We start from the raw sequence: 16,989 nt of genomic DNA, 5'->3' as shown, positions 1-16,989 counted from the left end.
GTCAATTTTTTGTTCGTTTATCAGCATCACATATTACCTATTTCTTTTCTCGTCGAAGAATTTCTTTTCATTCATGATTTTGCAATGATGGTCTAAATATTCTTAAGATTTTCTTACCTGCAATAAGAATAAATCACTACCTACTTACAAATAAATCATCGAGTTACCCAAACTCATTTTATAGGTATACTCACAATGTTTTTTAGATCAATAACAGGCATCAGCACACTGCAGCATTTCTGCAGAAATAGATAATTCAACAAGATCAAAAGAAGCGCACAGTGGGCCACATACCCCAATATCACAATTTCCTTTCATTCTGTAGGTTCCAGCGCAATTTTTGATACACCTCCATAGTTCTGAGATTTCTCCAGAAAGCGTGAAAATCAATTTATGCAGCTATAAATCAAGTTCTGCTTATTCTCAACCAGTTTGAAAGGTTATCCTTATTTTAGAAATGCGGATAAACCTGTTAAATGGGTCCAGGAAGAACCACAACTTGATTTTTAGCTGCTCAGAATCAATTTCCACAAGTTCCAAAGAAATTATGAAATTCTGGAGAAATCGAATATTCTGCTGAGGGCTCCAGAATGACTCAAAATGGTGGAATTCGATTTTGGGAGGTTTGGTTTAGACAAGATGAAGCCATTCGTGTAGGTACATTTCAGGAATTTTCAGATGAGATATTTATTTATCAACTTACTTACTTTCCATATTTTATAACTATCTGAGATAACTTTGGCTACATACTTAGAGTTGAATGTTTGTTCGTTATGACCTTATGACCAATTATTTTCTTTGCATTTTCAGTGATATTATCCTCCGGCTTACAAAATATTTGTATCTACTGGTATTCTGTCACCAAATAGAAGTTCTTTAATTTTATTATCTAGCTATACGATTTTCAAAGAAAGTTACATAATTATGTAAGTGTATCTTAGGGCTACACGTGGTGATGGAGTGGATTTGAATCATCTTCTGAGCGGATGAGAGTAAATTAAGTACTTCGATTTTGTCATTTGTGTCATTCTTGGGAATAAATTTCTGATGTGTACTAATTAATTATGGAACTTGAGTGCATAATTATCTACTGAAACAAAAGTGATGAAACAATTTTCAAAATTTCATCCCTCAGATTTCTTCTAAACGTGAAAGAGTTGTATTGATATTGAGAAAGTCCACTTCTCTGGCACTTGGACTATTAAAAATCAACTCACCTATAACAGGACCCTGAATCAAATTTGGTACATATTGGTCAACCCACCATGTATGTACTCGTACTTGTGTACTTAAAGGTCCTCAAAGCTGTGGAGTGATTATGTGTACTCTAAATATGTTTTGTTTTGTGTGTGTGTGGTGTTATCAAAATTTCTATATTCTTGTGGGAAGGGTGATGGCTTGCCCCCCCCCCTGCCTCAAATAAATCAAAAGAACCTATAAAGATCACATTTTCATCTTTGGAAATATTATTAGGTAAACAATCGTGTTGTTTACTTGAAATCTAAACCAAAAAAAAAAAGGAGAGAGAAAAGCAGCAAGCTTATGGCAATCAAGGAATTATTTCACACTGTCGATCATAATGAACAAAAAACATAATAATTATTAGGCATAGATTGGAAACTTGCATTTATAATGTAAGTACCTACCTATAGAGAAGATTATTTGAAGAAGGCGTGGCGTATTTCCATTGGGGGATGAGCTTCAAAAGTGGTAGTTTTAATTACCTCAGAAAAGTTTGAATGATTGAAACCAAAAGAGGGAAGCATCAAGAGTGTTTAAGGTGAGTTATCGGACAGAATCTTGCAATTGTGAGCTTTTTATTCCATTTTTACCAAAATTATTTGATCTTCATCCCCTTAACATTTAGCCAATCGGAAGTGAGCATTCGACGAATTTCGGAGACACGAGTTTCCGATCCTGTTTAATATTCATACCTATCTGGCTATCTATGTACCTATATAATGGTCACCAAATAACTTTTTGATACAAATAAAGAAAAACAAAAATAATTTGGAGCTGAGGTTAACTCGGTGAACTTGAAGCTGATGAAGTACCTACGAGTATTTGTAATGACTGGTGAAGTTTAAATTTTTTTCAATTTTTTGTCACAAAAAAATCAATTCTTAAGGGACTCTGAAGTCTAAATGGCAGACTTTTTCAATGAACCAAATTTCAGCTCAATCAATTTTTTTCATCACGAACAATCCATTTGAGTTTAATTTACCGACCTTAGCACAAAAAATCTCAAAAACGAATTTTTTCAGGAGAACACGAATCTCACGAGCACATGATAAATTTAACGCTGCCGGTTTTTTTTTCATTTTCTTTTCGTAGGACCCTGTTCTTTTTAACTTCCTCGTCGAAGTTGGGTTCTTGATTTCTCATGAGTTGTTGATAATTACAGAAATAGCTTTAATTGATGTAGGTAGGCATCTATAAGAGATGCAAACCTGTAATTAGTTTCTGTACCTGCTGAAATCGACACCTTGAGCCGATCTCAAACCTCCAACAAAAGTTGATTTTTCTCCAGCAATTTCGAAATTGCTCTCGAAGATGTTATACCTATTCAACTCCAGCAGCTGGTAATTCAATCCTGTCATAAGTTTGCCATTGAGAATGAATGAAAGCAGGCGAATCACAAATCCAAGGCGATGAATTGAAAATTTTTTTATTTTTTTGAACTGGATTTCCAAAAAAATTCAAAGTCGTATATTTTTTCGATTTATAACCCACTTGAAACTCTTACCACCTTCCCTTCAAAGGCACCCTCCCCTTTCCCAGAAGTTTTGAATAATTTGTTGCAAAAATTGACAATTTTGGAACTTTTTCAAAAATTGGAATTTTCAACTTGTAAGAAAATAACGGATTTGTGATTCACTTGCTCTCATCAATTCTTAATTTCAAATCTATGACAGGTCAATTTTAGCTGCCAAAGTTGATAACAACGCTTTCTGGAGCAATTTAAAATTGCTGGAGGAAAACCTTTTTTTTGCTAGAGGCTCCAGATCGTGTTAAAAGTGGTGGCGTAGTTTTGAGTATATTTTTTTTGCAAATCTTAGCAATTTTAGAATTTTTTTCAAAATTTGAAATTTCAAACTTGCAAGAAATTTAATTTTTAACTCATTACCTTGAATTCATGATCCATCTTTCTATCCTGAACAAACTCATAATGCCAAACCTTACGGCAGGATCAAATGTTAAACTGCCAAATTTGGTTACGACAATCTATGGAGCGATTTTAAATTGCTGGAGAAAAATAAACTCATGCTGGAAGCTTCACATGGGCTTGAAAATTCCACTCTAGCCTACTCTGGGTTGCTGTAATATTATCAAACAAATGATTTGATACCTCCAACAGAGGACTTTGCCCGTCACTATACGGTACCTTGGTTTTACCTGAAGAAACATTCATCGTAATTCTGTTCCGAAAGATTCGTATTTTTTATAAGGGAAAATTCGACTAAAAAAAACACACACAGCTGGTATGACGTGCTCGATTGTACTCGTATACGGGGGTAAACCGTTGCACATTGTATAAACGTAGCAAAATAGCTACGTTTATAGTAAAGCGACTCGCCGAGAGAGATTTAAATTATCCGCATTCCGCATCCATACAGTAAATCGTAAATTCGGGCGATATATTTTTGAAAATATGAAATTTAATTTTAGAAAATTTTCCACTTAGTAAATTTTGTTTATGTACTGGAAAAATATGGTCCGCCGAAACTGCTCTTTGAAAGAGACCGTATGAGAGGGCAAGAGAGAATAACTCGGTAGTAAAAAAAACACCGCATACGGCGTACGGCAGTTGCGGCTACAGCGGCAGCAACAGTATACAGCAACGTCGGAAACAACTTGTATGAGTCTTTGCCAAATTAAGTTCGCCTCAAAATTTGTAACCCTTCCGTGGCAGAAGGCCATTGTAAAGTAAAGAAAATAAAAGGGCTTTCTTTAAGCTCGAAACTACGTGCCCATAAATTGCACGTATTGAATACATTTTTATATAAACTATAAAATACTGTTATCCCAAAAGGGTACGAAGCAAACAATCGCTTCTAATAAAGTGGACCTAAAGTTTTACTTTCGGCGAAATTTACTTTATGCTTTATTCTTTCTATTTTTCTGCGCTATTTTTCTTTCGCCAGTTACCATTCTATTAAGACTAAAAGAAAGAGAAAGACGGGGTAATATGAGAATGAAGAAGAAGAAGAAGAAAAAAAAAGTTTTCAACATCAAAACTAGGAATATTTACGAACTTCTCTTACCAATATTTTTATAACAAGTTTATTCATGCGAAAGTTTTCTGTTTTTGTTAAGACCACGTTGTTTGGAAATTACTTATTTTTGTTTTTCATCTTATTCGCTTCGCCCCCGGAACCGGTGTTTACAATCGTTAGTTTTTTTTTTAATAGCGGTACGATATCGAAAAATGAGTTTTTTTCCGCGTTCTGAATTTTTGTTTGCATTTGCCCCTCGCCCTCGTTTCTCCTCTTTTCGTCCTTCTTTTTGTATAATTTTGCCTGGTTTAGTTTTCACAACGTTAAAGTTGTGAATGCAGCATACCTATACCTACCTATCGCGTATTCGAGGAAATTAATTAGGTACTTAGCGGTCGTGTTTTATATAGTGATGCTCGTTTTTAAAAAATGAATTTGTGAATGGCAAACTTTGTCGATGCTGTGCCACGATGACGACGAGTAACGTGTAAAATGATCCAAAATGTTTTGTTTCAGGAACTGAATACAGACCTTTGAGAATCGACAATGAAAATTCTAGAAGCAATTTATCGGTTAACGCTTCCAGTATTCAGAGTAACGCCAATCAGCTTGATAAAGTTGGATTGTGCTCAACAAACGAGTCATCCTTAGAAGATATACTCAACACTAATGCTGTAAGTGTTGACAAAATACTTCAATTTGTTTCTTCAACTACAATTTGGAGCATTTCACGTAGACCAAATTGGTTTTAGATTGCTTGTATGTAGTTTGTTTTGTGCAGTGTGTCTGATGATTCCTTGTTTACATTCATCTACCTATCCTCCTGAAATTTCAGATCTACATATATCGCACCTTCGGAGTAATAAGGTAACACCTAAAAAAAATCGATTTTGACATTATTTTTTGGGGTTTCTGTGACACCCTGCAATCTTGTAAAAATCCAAACGTTATACCTAACTCGAAATTTCAAACAACATCGCAAATTGTTTGGAGTTCAGTACGTTACCTACTATAGGTAAGTATCTCAAAAACCCCTTCTTTTTTTGAGCAATAAATGTTATGCGTAACTACACAGTGCTGAAAAAATTTCAAGAATTTCAAACATTTTTTAAGATAGAAATATAGGTCACAAAGAAAAGGTATATTTTTTATTGTTTTGTAACCAAAACAAAACAAAAAATATAAAAGTGTAACACTTGAATTGTAGATACATATAATAAATTATTTTTTGAATTCAATTTCATAAAAATCAGACATCTTTCTATCAACAAGAAGTGGAACAGAAAAATCAGAAAAATAAAATTTTTGAATTAGGTATGTAACTTATGTAATGCTAAATGTCTAAGGTGAGATCATGTTGATTATACCATCAAAAATGGTTTAGTTAAATGTTCTAATTTACAAGAGATTTATTCGACTTCATTTTATAAAAAAAATAGTGCTTTATAAATTATAAAAAAGATCAAAATTGAGAAATCAGCTTCAAGTATGTACATATAAAAGCAAACTTTGCAACGAACCAACGATCAACCAATATGGTGAAAGCAAATGCAAAAACTATCTTGCAATCAGCAAATAGCTGAGTGTGAAAAAATCGGTAAACTGAGCTGATTTTAGTATGTAACCTTTAAAGTACCTATTTACTCCAGATGCCTTTATGCATAGCACAAGCATGCGTGAATTTGGACTTTTTTCAAAAAAAGCATGCGATTCAGCCTGCGAATATCATGCGTAAAAGCAATGTTAAAGCATATAAAATGAAATATAAATTTAGAAAATTTTTGCCCTGGGTGGGAATCGAACCTGGGACCCGCATATTCTGCTACTCCACGTTACCTAACCAACTCGGCCACTTCGCTGCTTGCAAAGAGTGGAGTTATTTCCCCATAAATGTTTGCACTTTTTGGACTTGGGAGAAAAATTTAAAAATTTGATAAGTTCACAATGCACAAACATTTATGCGGAAATAACTCCTCTCTTCACAAGCAGCGAAGTGGCCGAGTGAGTTAGGTAACGCGGAAAAATAGATACTGCAGGTCCCGGGTTCGATTCCGGCCCAGGGCAAAAAATTTTCAATTTCTATTTAATTTTATATGCTTTACCATTGCTTTTACGCATGATATTCGCAGGCTGAATCACATGCTTTTTTTGAGAAAAGTCCAAATTCACACATGATTGTACCAACACGCCTGATTTTATGCATAATTTTGTCAATAGGGAAGTAAGTAAATTGTTCAGTGTTCACAATGCATGAAGAATCTAGTTATCCCATGAAATAGCTAAAAGTGTGATCAGTTAAATCATGAAATGAGCTGTTAAAAATTATTTTATTACAAAAATATGATTTTGTGCACGATAAAAAACATTGGTGATAAAAAAAACTTCCAAAAATATATCAAAAAAATTATTCATTACAACATGTTTTGCTCGCATGGCATTTTGAGTTGCACTTCATTCCATTTTTTACACATTGGCAACGTTTATTCGTGCACTTTATCGTGCATTGACAGGCAAACAAAACCTTGACCATTGCCTCTGGCCTGTGCAGAAGCAACTGATCTCGGTGAGACTGTGGCGGAGGCAGTTGGCACATCATTGAAGTTGACAAATTGTTCATGACTTGGACAGAACTGAGAATTAGTGTACAATGATTTCAAAATTCCTTCTTGCATTCCCAGTTTGTAAAACCCATCCTCTGTTTTCTGCATCACACATACTAAAATACTTCTCGCGTCAGTCTTTCCTCTGTCAAATTCAAGAACTTGTACATGTATGGTGTCTCCAACATCCGGGTTTGGGAAAATTGGTGTCAGATTTTTCCCTCATTTTCAGAGCTTGTTTCTGCTAGTTTCCCACCAATTGTCTCTTTGTCGTTTTGAACTTTCTGATTTATGGGACAATTCGCAAACAAGTTCACTACATGGTGCTTCGCAAAGTACCAATGTATACCTACCTAAATAGCAAGAAAAGCACTGAATAACGCATCATATGTGTTCTACATAGCTTTGAATTAACCTTCATTTCTTACTTTAACTCAGTTCATTTATTGAATTCACATTTTAACTAAACACACCTCGTGTATGTATGGAATAACTACCTAGGTAAAGTGTAGAAAAAGTTCTATTTCACACTTTTTCATTAATGTATGAATTAACTAGTTATTTCATAAGTACATTACCTGGAGAAAATACTTCAACGGTAACAACAACAACAGGTACCTATAACTTCAATTTTGACTCATGTTTTGACTGTTTTCACATATTTTTTCCAAATTTTTAATGATATATCATGTCATCGATATTTATTTTCCATGCCGATATTTCGATATTGGTTCTCATATCAATATACCGACATCGCCCCTTTCTAATTTTTCTACTCTCTCTCTCTCACTCCCACATTGACGAACTGTTTACCTGTACCAATCTATTTCCAGAAGAACGAAGATACTTCCAAGGAGTGCACTGGATATTTTAAAATTTTGATGGAAGAAGAAAATTTAAAATTAATGGCTGAGATAGCGGACATCTTGAATGTTTTTAGTCACGATCAAAAAAATTTACAAGCCAATTTAACCACCATTGTAGACATTAGAAAGTTGTGAATCAATTATTTAAAAAAGAAAGAAAATCGCTCTGGTAAAATTTCACTTTTTTGAGATGTAACCTATTACTCCGAAGGTGCGATATGAAAAGGATTAAAATCAGGAGAAAAAAATACTTACTTCATATGTTTACTGCTATAGCTTGTTAAGTTCCACTTCCACATTTGAAATATGGTGGATGCTGCGACTGCTGTAGCGTAGGTAAAGGTTGAAAATTCTGATTGTGAAGGGTCGCATATTATTTATCAGCCAGTTTGGGGGGGGAGGGAGGCTCGTGTTTGTGAACCATTTTCATCATCACAGTACTTGATTATGAAGTAACAATGACAACTAATGATAGAAATCTCGAGGTACTTTGAAAACATGATACTGATCACTTTTCAGTGGAAAAAATGAATGAAAACGTAAAAAGAAGGGCAATCGGTATTTTCAAAAGTTGCCAATATCCAGAGCACTTGAAATGCTCGTCTGATGAAAAAATGAATATGTAAATGAAATATGAATTCATGTCGTCAAGATAGCTTATTTCCATAAATCGCAAAATATACGTACGTCGGAAATCCTAAAACAAGTTTTTTGATACCAAATTCAGCTAGTGTTTTCTGAGACCAGCACTTTGCTGTTGTTTGAATGAGACTTTCTGACGATTCACGTTTCATTTATTCATTTTTTACCAGACGCCCTTTCTAAGTTCTCTGGATAACTATTGGTAACTTTTAAAAATACAGCTTTTACCCCTTTTTTTTTGCGTTTTCATTCATTTTTTCCTTGAAAATTTATCAGTAGGTAATTACTAATTAGGTAGATATGTTTTTAAAGTAGGCAAGTTTGTCTGATCAATCAAGCCTGATCAGATGTAAATCTAATCATGATTCAATCAGGCGTTCTCTCAATACTTAGGATTTGATAAGGAATTAATTTTCTCAAAGTCATAATGCTAAATACGTACATTAAGCCAAGGCTACACCTTCCACATGGCATGCCTAGAATGAAAACTAGCAAAAACCATCTTGCAATCAGTGAATGGCAAAAACGTGGCGAATGTAAAAATGTCACAGTGTTTTCAATGAAATGCCTAATTGAAGCATGAATCATTATGTTAAAAACACATGCACACCAGTATTGAGCATAATGTCACAATTACATCATATATGTCCAAATTATTTTTTTGCTCGTCGCATTACAAGCAGATATGAAAGATATCAAATTCCCCTCCACAATGTTGAAACAAATTTACCACTTTTGACCAAAATAAAAATATTTAGTAGACATGTTGTGGATCTAGGTGAGATGCATACCACACCTTAGGTACCTACTTAGGATTCCCCCTCCCCCTCATTATTGTACCTCTGAAGGAACATTACCAAAAGTACATTGCGTTGAAAAACTAAAAATGCATATTTTGCCTATAGAAGAGAAACTCTGGTGATTGATTTCATCTTTTTTGAAGTGATTTGAGCTGAGGTAGCAACCATCAAAGAATTTTCTCACAAAGGTGTTTAACCTCATGGGAAGTAAAGACATCTTATACATTATCTACTTAATGTAATTGAGTTCAAATTCTTGACTAAAGCCCAAATCACCATCATACTCGTACAAGTATCAGATCATCTCTCAAAAAAAATCTGAATTGATTACTAATATTTACATGCTACTTTTAATCTTGTTAAATCTGTCTAGCAAGCATTAACAACTGCTCACACACTTCACTACAAAATACTTCAATCGTAGTATGCGGCGGAATGGTAGTCTTGGAAATTTCATTAAAGAATGCGAGAATTTTTGATTTTTTTCCCCTTTGCATAATTTCTGGAGAGTTTAATTCCCTATCTTAGGTGTTTTAAAAAGTAAATTTTCATCATTTTCACGGTGGTAAAAGCTAATTTCTTTTTCACTAATTCTCAGCTGTTTTCAATATTTTACAACTTCTCATGGAGCAGAATTTCCCATCCATGGAAAGTGTAATTAATTTCCTACCGGAGACTTGGTACATATTTGAGATGTTTCTAATAGCTGAAGTTGAAAAATTCAAGTTGAAACAATTGTTAAGGTAAAGTACCAGTTGTGGTTATACTTTTTTCAACATGCTCTGAGAAGCCCAAATTTCAATTTTTTTCAAATTTTTTTATTTTGTTGTGTAGTGTGACTGTTGAACTACATAATACTTGGGAGGAAAAAAAAAATCAAGAATATTTCATTTCTTAGTAGAGAATCTCAAAAACTTCCAATTATCCACTAACCGGGCCCCCTGGCCCGGTTGCGGACAAAGACTGCTCTAAATAGTACTAGATGAAATCAAAAATTCTCAAAAATATGCAGAGGTGGTTATTTCATCTTATTACTATCCAAAAACTTCCGCAGGTATGAAAAATTACATATTTGACTCGCTTTTTTACATTATTTAAAATTTCCTTCTAAAAAATTTTAAAATCTGAATTTTTATCATTTTGAAACTTCAATGCTTTTGTACATAGACTTCATGGGTGAATTTTCATGTTGTCATGAATGCAACGAAATGATTAAATGTTACAGAAAAAGGTGAAAGCGATAATTTTTTTTTTTAGCCCATAGGAACGATTATCCACAACTGGGACCCCTATCCACAACTGGTACTTTACCTTAGTGATAGAAAATTAATTTTTTCAACTCACCCCTACCTTTTTATCTCGAGTACCTGCGTAGCTATTTCTGTGAGCATCTGCTCGTGTTGTGTTCTCAGCTGGGTCCCTGCTCGAGAGGGGTTCCCTAACAGATTTTTTTCAGTGTCATGATGCTGAATATAAATAAAGCTAAAAGCCGGATACCTTCTACATACATACATGATATGCCAAATGTTGAAATTTGAATACCTAATGGAGAAAAATTAAAAAGCAAGAATGACAATAAGCAAAAACTGTCTTGCAATCAGTAGATAATATGAGTACCACATATCTGTCCATGAAACCCACCACTACATGTTTCATCCTGATTGTATTGTAAGAAGTTACTGTGTTACCACAAGCACTCCTTACTAGGGAAGCATTCCAACTGGCACAAAAAATGTTGAACCCGATGCAGACGAATCAAAAGAGAGGCCAAAAGTACTTCATCATGCATAATTTTCAGATGTTGGAATTCATTTTTTGATTTTTAGCAAATTTTCAAAAATTAATACTTTACCTATAACTACAAGATTTGGCCCATTTCTTATGAAAAAAAACAAAAAAAATCAAAATTTGATCAAATTGACATGAAAGGCTGAAATTTGAATTGTACCATATTTTCCACCTTCTGTCGAGTCCATTTGTGATGGTTTCAAATCATTCTGGAGCTTCCAGTGGATTTTTGTATCCTCCAGTTTTGGATAGACGATAGAACATTGTAAGTTGGGTTAAAATGAAGTTTATAGCACCTATAAACTCGGGGATTTGCTATTGTGATCCTTCTATCGATTTAGGTACCTACCAGGTAGGTACCTATATATTTTCAAAATATTTTTGTACAGGTTTCATCTAAAATTTTCAGCTGCGATTATTTTTGAAAAAATTAGAATAAATAACTCAATGTTCAGCATTGATATATCTTCTAGAGTGAAGATACCGTTGGATGTTGTCAAAATCTTACCCCAATTCACTCTCTGTATCTGGATGTTTAAAGCCTATTTTTTCTCCGCCAGCAAGGTTTCTTTACTCTTCTGGTGTACGTGGGGCAGCAGCCAAATATTCTCTGTACAGTAGAAGCCTATCCACCGATGCCCGCCCAGCTAGTTGGTAAAAACGCTCCTTAATCCCCCTGAAGACCAGATACTGCATTGGCTCTGAGTAGACATGATGGGAGAAAATTAGACTGTAAGGATGACCCAACTCTCCCGCTAGTGAGGAGCTGGTCGAGGGCCCTGTCTACTATATCCTACTAGCCACATTCTGATATTCTATATCAGAGAAGTTTTTCCCTAGGTAATATTAGACTGTGGACTAATGGGATTGTTGGCTGTAGTTGGTTTCTTTCCACTATCGTAGGTAGATTTAACCAACATCACTCTCTGGTTGACATCCTACAGTGTAAGCTTGTTTTCGTAGGGTCCTAGTGGCATGTGTATTATTCCAGCAACCTGCTCCCTCCGGGGGGAGCACCCTTCCTCTTTCGGATTTTCTCTGACCACTAAACGCAAAGCCTCCTCTGGCCTTTCAGCACTACTCAACACGCTGGTCATCATGGCACCATCAGATTCCAGGTTGGTTTCCTGCCGCGGGTCAAACACAGAGGCCCATATATCACCTCATTTTATGAACCTACACTCCGAGTCCATTAAAGTTGATTTTGTACTGTTCTGAAGCCTGCAGTAAATTTTTTGGTTCTCCAGTTCACGAAAAAATGCTCCAGAACAGTTATTAACCATCACTAATCCACTCGGTAGGTCGACAATGGAATAAAAACCATGTCTCAGCTTTATACATTTGTGGCTTTATGAGTGGTAGATTTTTAATTTTTGAGAAAAAAATTCATCGCTAGAAAAAATTATTATGGATTTGAACTGGCTTTAGAAGATTTTGAAAATGTGTGCCTGAATTTATCGAAATACTAGTCACAAAGATGGTAAATTCGAGCTTGTAGGAGGTAGAGGTAAACTTCTTTTGATACTATGGTTTTTTTTTTTTGAAAACCGGAGAGTCTGAAAAGCCACTGGAGACTCCAAATTGGCTTGAAACCATCATCAATTGCCTCAAGAAGTCGAAAATAGGGTGCAATCCAAACGAAGCTTTTCATGTCAATTTATAAAGCCTTTGAATTTTCAAAAATTCGCCAAAAATTTAAAAATGAAATTCTAGCTTTAATTTTTTTCTGGTAGGTGATGTATTTTGAGATTCGCTTTCAATTTCTCTGGGTTCGAGTCGACTTTTTTTTGACTTGTTGGGATTGCCAGTACCTTGTTAAACACTAGTCAAACTGGAAATTTTCTCAAGTATTTTCCTAACTCGATTGATGGAATAGCTTTAATCAATTTTCTTTAAACAACTACCTACTTTCAAAGATGAAAGTCCAACAAAGCTATTGTCTCTTCTTCTCGTGTCCGGGACATTCGGATCTCTTTAAATTCTCCCCTTCCATCTCTGCACCAGGCCATCTGTGCGATTGTTCATTTCTCCCCACAGCTCCTCTCTAGTGTATGCAGTGCCTGTGCCACATACGAGGGGTGGTCGTCAGTCTGCTTCTGTCCGCAATCTGGACACTTCACATTGATCATCTTTTATGAAGCCTTTAAATAGGAAGAAATCTTCCTCTCTCCCAAAAAATCAAAATAGGTAAGGTGCACTGGGGGAAGTTGGAATTCGGGGTAAGTTAGAAAACTTGCTCTAGCGCCTAGAGGTTTATATCTGGTGAAGTGTCACTAAAGGTGACTTGAGAGTACTACCCCTACTTCATCACAGCATAAAAATTTTCGCGATTCAGTTTCATTTTAGATGTGTTTGGTTCAATTGTATTTTGTTGTTGTTTTGAACTTATTTTGAATTTCTTAGTTTTTCGCATATAGCGGACGAACCGTGCGTCCTAGTGAAAATCTGATGAGAGTGATCTCAAAGAGAATTAAATTCTCTACAATTTTGTTCTTGTGCAATTTTTCTAGGACGCTCGGTTTGTGATTTATGCCTCTACAAAGTTTAGCCTGTTCTGACTTCCCCCAATTGGGGTAAGTCAGGACAGTTTATATTTTATTCCACTGAGCGAAAGCTACTGTGTCAATCGCGCTCAAATTTTTACCATAGGTTAAGAACCCTTATGGGAACCTACATAATAAATTTGATCCATATTCGTTCATTAGAAGGGGAGTAACAGGTGGTCAAAGTTGAAATTGCGAAAAATCATTCTGACTTGCCCCGGTGCACCTTACTTGGTAACAAATTTTAAAAATTTTCCACCTCTGACAAAAACAAATATAAAATTTTTGAAAAAGTGTTTACAAATTTTAATTCATTTAATTTTTTAGGGTTCCCCGAGCCCCGCCTCGGGAAACCCTATTAAAATCACCAAGAATAATTTTCCAGTGTGCCATGTTATTTAGAAAGGTATCTTAGGTGTTGCGTATTACGCTACACATAAGACACATTTGTGCTTGCCAAGTCACTTTCCAATTCTTCAGTTTCTTCAATCTACAACAACGCACTCTGGAGTCGTACTATGTGAATCAACTTTTCATTTTTCGCATTGGTGGAAGTCAGCTTACGTCACAAGACGTCACGGATTCAATAATTTTATTGGTCGAAGTTTTTTTTGTTTTTTGTTTATGGAACATCATTTTACCAGTTTACGGGGAACCCGTTGCCAGGTCACCTGTGACCTAGCTTGTTTGATTTTTCCAACTGGTAGTGAGAAGCTATACATAAGGGGATCAGTACTGATGGGGGACCACGGAACCAAGGGAGATTTTCTCTTGAAAAAAGGAGTTAAAGTGATCTTGATCAATGAAAATCAAAAAATGTTCATTTCAAATTTTGTATTTGAAAAAATCAACTTTGAAGGTTCTACACAAAAGGAAGCAATTTTGTTGGGGAGGGGCAGAAGAGTGGGGTTTATTTTCAAGGGGAGGGGGGTTTATTCAGAAAAATCCTTATCAAAAATAAAAAATATTTATATGTAGTTCACCAACTTCAAATCTTGTCACACTGACAAGGGAACCTCATGAGTGTGTTGTAACCAATTTTACTCGATTTTTTCAAAAAAATAAAAAAATAAGTATGCCTTCAAAATGAAAGCCACCTTACCTAGTCCTTCTACGCACAGAGCTCCTTAACGGAAAGCTAGGAATACTGGAATAGATTGGGAAACATTTTTTATTTTTCAATTCCAGCTTCAGAGTTCCTCAAAATACCTACTTATAATGTCCTTCCCAAGAAAAACATATCTCTGGTCCGAGTAGTGGGGATTATCAAGTATGATCTGTCTGGACAGACTGCAGAGTTCAGAGTCCCCAAAATAAAAAAAAATGTGTACATACATATATAAAATAGTAGGTGAAGGTTTTTTAGAAATTTTCAATTTGTGTGTCACTATTCCTCAATTTGCAACCCTTCTCCTCATTTCAGATAAAACCTTCCCTGCTCTCCTATAAATTTTTTTGGAGAATCTCAATCGTATCATTTTTTTGAAATGATTTTTTCAACTTTGAGAATCTGTACAGAGACCAACATTGTTCAAGTGATACCTACAAATCAGAAGACATTTTTTTGAAAGTGGATACCTACTTACTTGGAGAAGAAATTGAAAATTGCTGAAAGAATTAATTGTCGACGAGATAAGTTGAGAATTACTGGAGTGTCCGAGGAAAATTTTTTCTAAAAAAGGGAAGGGGTTATAATAGAGAAATTTAAATTCAGAAATTCATTATAGGTATTTCAAAAATGTTCACCGATAACATTATTATTTTTTGTCATTTAATTTTTTTTCTTCTTCAAATGTTGGAAGCTGTGTGAGAGAGAGCCGATGATTTTTCTTATTGAAAATAGGATTAGGTAGGTATATCTTCGTATTTAGAAGAATTCTAATGCATAAATAATTGACGATTTTTAATACCTATACTACACATACTTTTCTTATTGCATTTTTTCATGTTATATAACCTTACAGACTCAATGCCCTTCAATTTTAGATAGATTATTTCCCATTAAGACTTAACTATGTACTTCAAAGTGTAAGTATAAACAAAAAAACTCGCTCATTTTTGTTTCCAATTAAGTATGATTAAGGATAACCCCAAAATACCATTCTACAACGATTCATCTCACACACTGCACACTAGTAATATTTTCCCGCGCTTTTTTGTAGTACATTACTCGCTCTAGCTACATAACCTTATATCGACATTTTTACAGGTTAACGACTACACCAACAGTATGGAGGCACCAACGTCGCCTAAACTAAGTACCAATAAAAAATTATTTCCGAATTCTTCCATATCACAAACGACTGAACAGTATAAAACATTGCCGTCGAATAAGAGTTACACTCCATTTTTAGAAGGTCGTAACGCGGCAAATTCCACCAGCAAAACTTACATAGCTGCGCCTGCGGAATGCGCAGTGACTTCGATCGCCCCTCATCATCGAGAGGTAATCACAGTTCGAACTCCTTTACCACATAACGATCAAGAAAGCTGCGTTTAGTCAAAGTGATAGCCTATGTAATTAATATGGTACTTCAAAACTGGACGAGTTGAAATTGGAATTTTTTGTGTTCATTGGCGAGAAATAATTACTTATTTAAAGCATTTTTCGAGGTTCGAAAAGACACCCCCAAATAAGTTGCCAAACTCGGCGACTATATGGGTGTAATTTTACTCGTAATACCTCTTCGAGAAACAGAAAAACATGTCATTTTTATAGGTTTAATTTTTTTTTCGTTCGCGCTGTTGAGCTCCGAACGTGGATTTTTTGTGTGGCTGTGACGGGATTTTTTTCTGGGTTTATAGAGTACTCGTATTTTATTTTATACGAATACCTACAAATTCTCACAAATTATACGGTGTATTTTCGTATATAGAAGCCAAAATATCATTTTGTTTAGAGCTTGACAGCATGTTTTTTTTATATAGATCGATCTCTCTCTTTAAGATTTTTATATAAACAATTTTTGTTACTACGTCTTTAAATTTATTTATGTGTAAAGTGTCGTGTCGTGTACTCGTATAACTTCTATGTAGAAAGTATTTGTACATTGTTTTTTTTTCTCAGTTTTAATATTCTAATACGATACGTGAATTTTTTTTCGTGTTTTCCCCCCTCTTTTACGTGTATTTTACGCGATAAATGTTACTAAAAAAAAAGTTGACTTTGTATAACTTTTCCTCAATAAATAAATTTTTCGTTTTTAATTTTTCAATATCTCAACGATGGTGGCGAAGTAGAGACTGCATCGAATTGATATGCGACTTTTGTACGCAAATGTAATGATAAAGTTTACTCAATCGAGAATTCATATTTTGTTCAAACTGAAAAACAAGACGTAAGAGTAAGTATATAGAAAACGAGAACCAATACAAAAGCTATACGCGATGACGATCAAGTTTTCTTCTCTTTTTTTTTTTTTGTTATTATGATAAGCATGTCTGAAGAATACAAATAAAAATTGTCGTTCGTCAAGCGTATATATTTACGTTGTGGATTTCACGCGGTATACGCGCGACCGCGTAATCTAAAC

The 16,989-nt window shown here is 34.8% G+C and overlaps 1 protein-coding gene across 1 annotated transcript in view; it reads left to right on the top strand.

Moving 5' to 3' along the window:
* Positions 1-16,070, top strand: part of side-VI (sidestep VI) — a 464,426-nt gene extending 448,356 nt beyond the window's left edge. Inside the window, exons 13-14 of the mRNA XM_065354946.1 lie at positions 4,734-4,891; positions 15,666-16,070. Coding sequence (XP_065211018.1) covers positions 4,734-4,891; positions 15,666-15,956 — 449 coding nt within the window. The 3' untranslated portion in view covers positions 15,957-16,070. The remainder of the gene's footprint in view (positions 1-4,733; positions 4,892-15,665) is intronic.
* Positions 16,071-16,989: the final 919 nt, after the last annotated feature.

This window comes from Planococcus citri, chromosome 3 (genome assembly GCF_950023065.1).
Source record: "Planococcus citri chromosome 3, ihPlaCitr1.1, whole genome shotgun sequence".
In the NCBI taxonomy this organism is placed as follows: domain Eukaryota; kingdom Metazoa; phylum Arthropoda; class Insecta; order Hemiptera; family Pseudococcidae; genus Planococcus; species Planococcus citri.
Note: the sequence above shows the minus strand (reverse complement) of the source record. Positions and strands in the feature narration are given on the sequence as shown.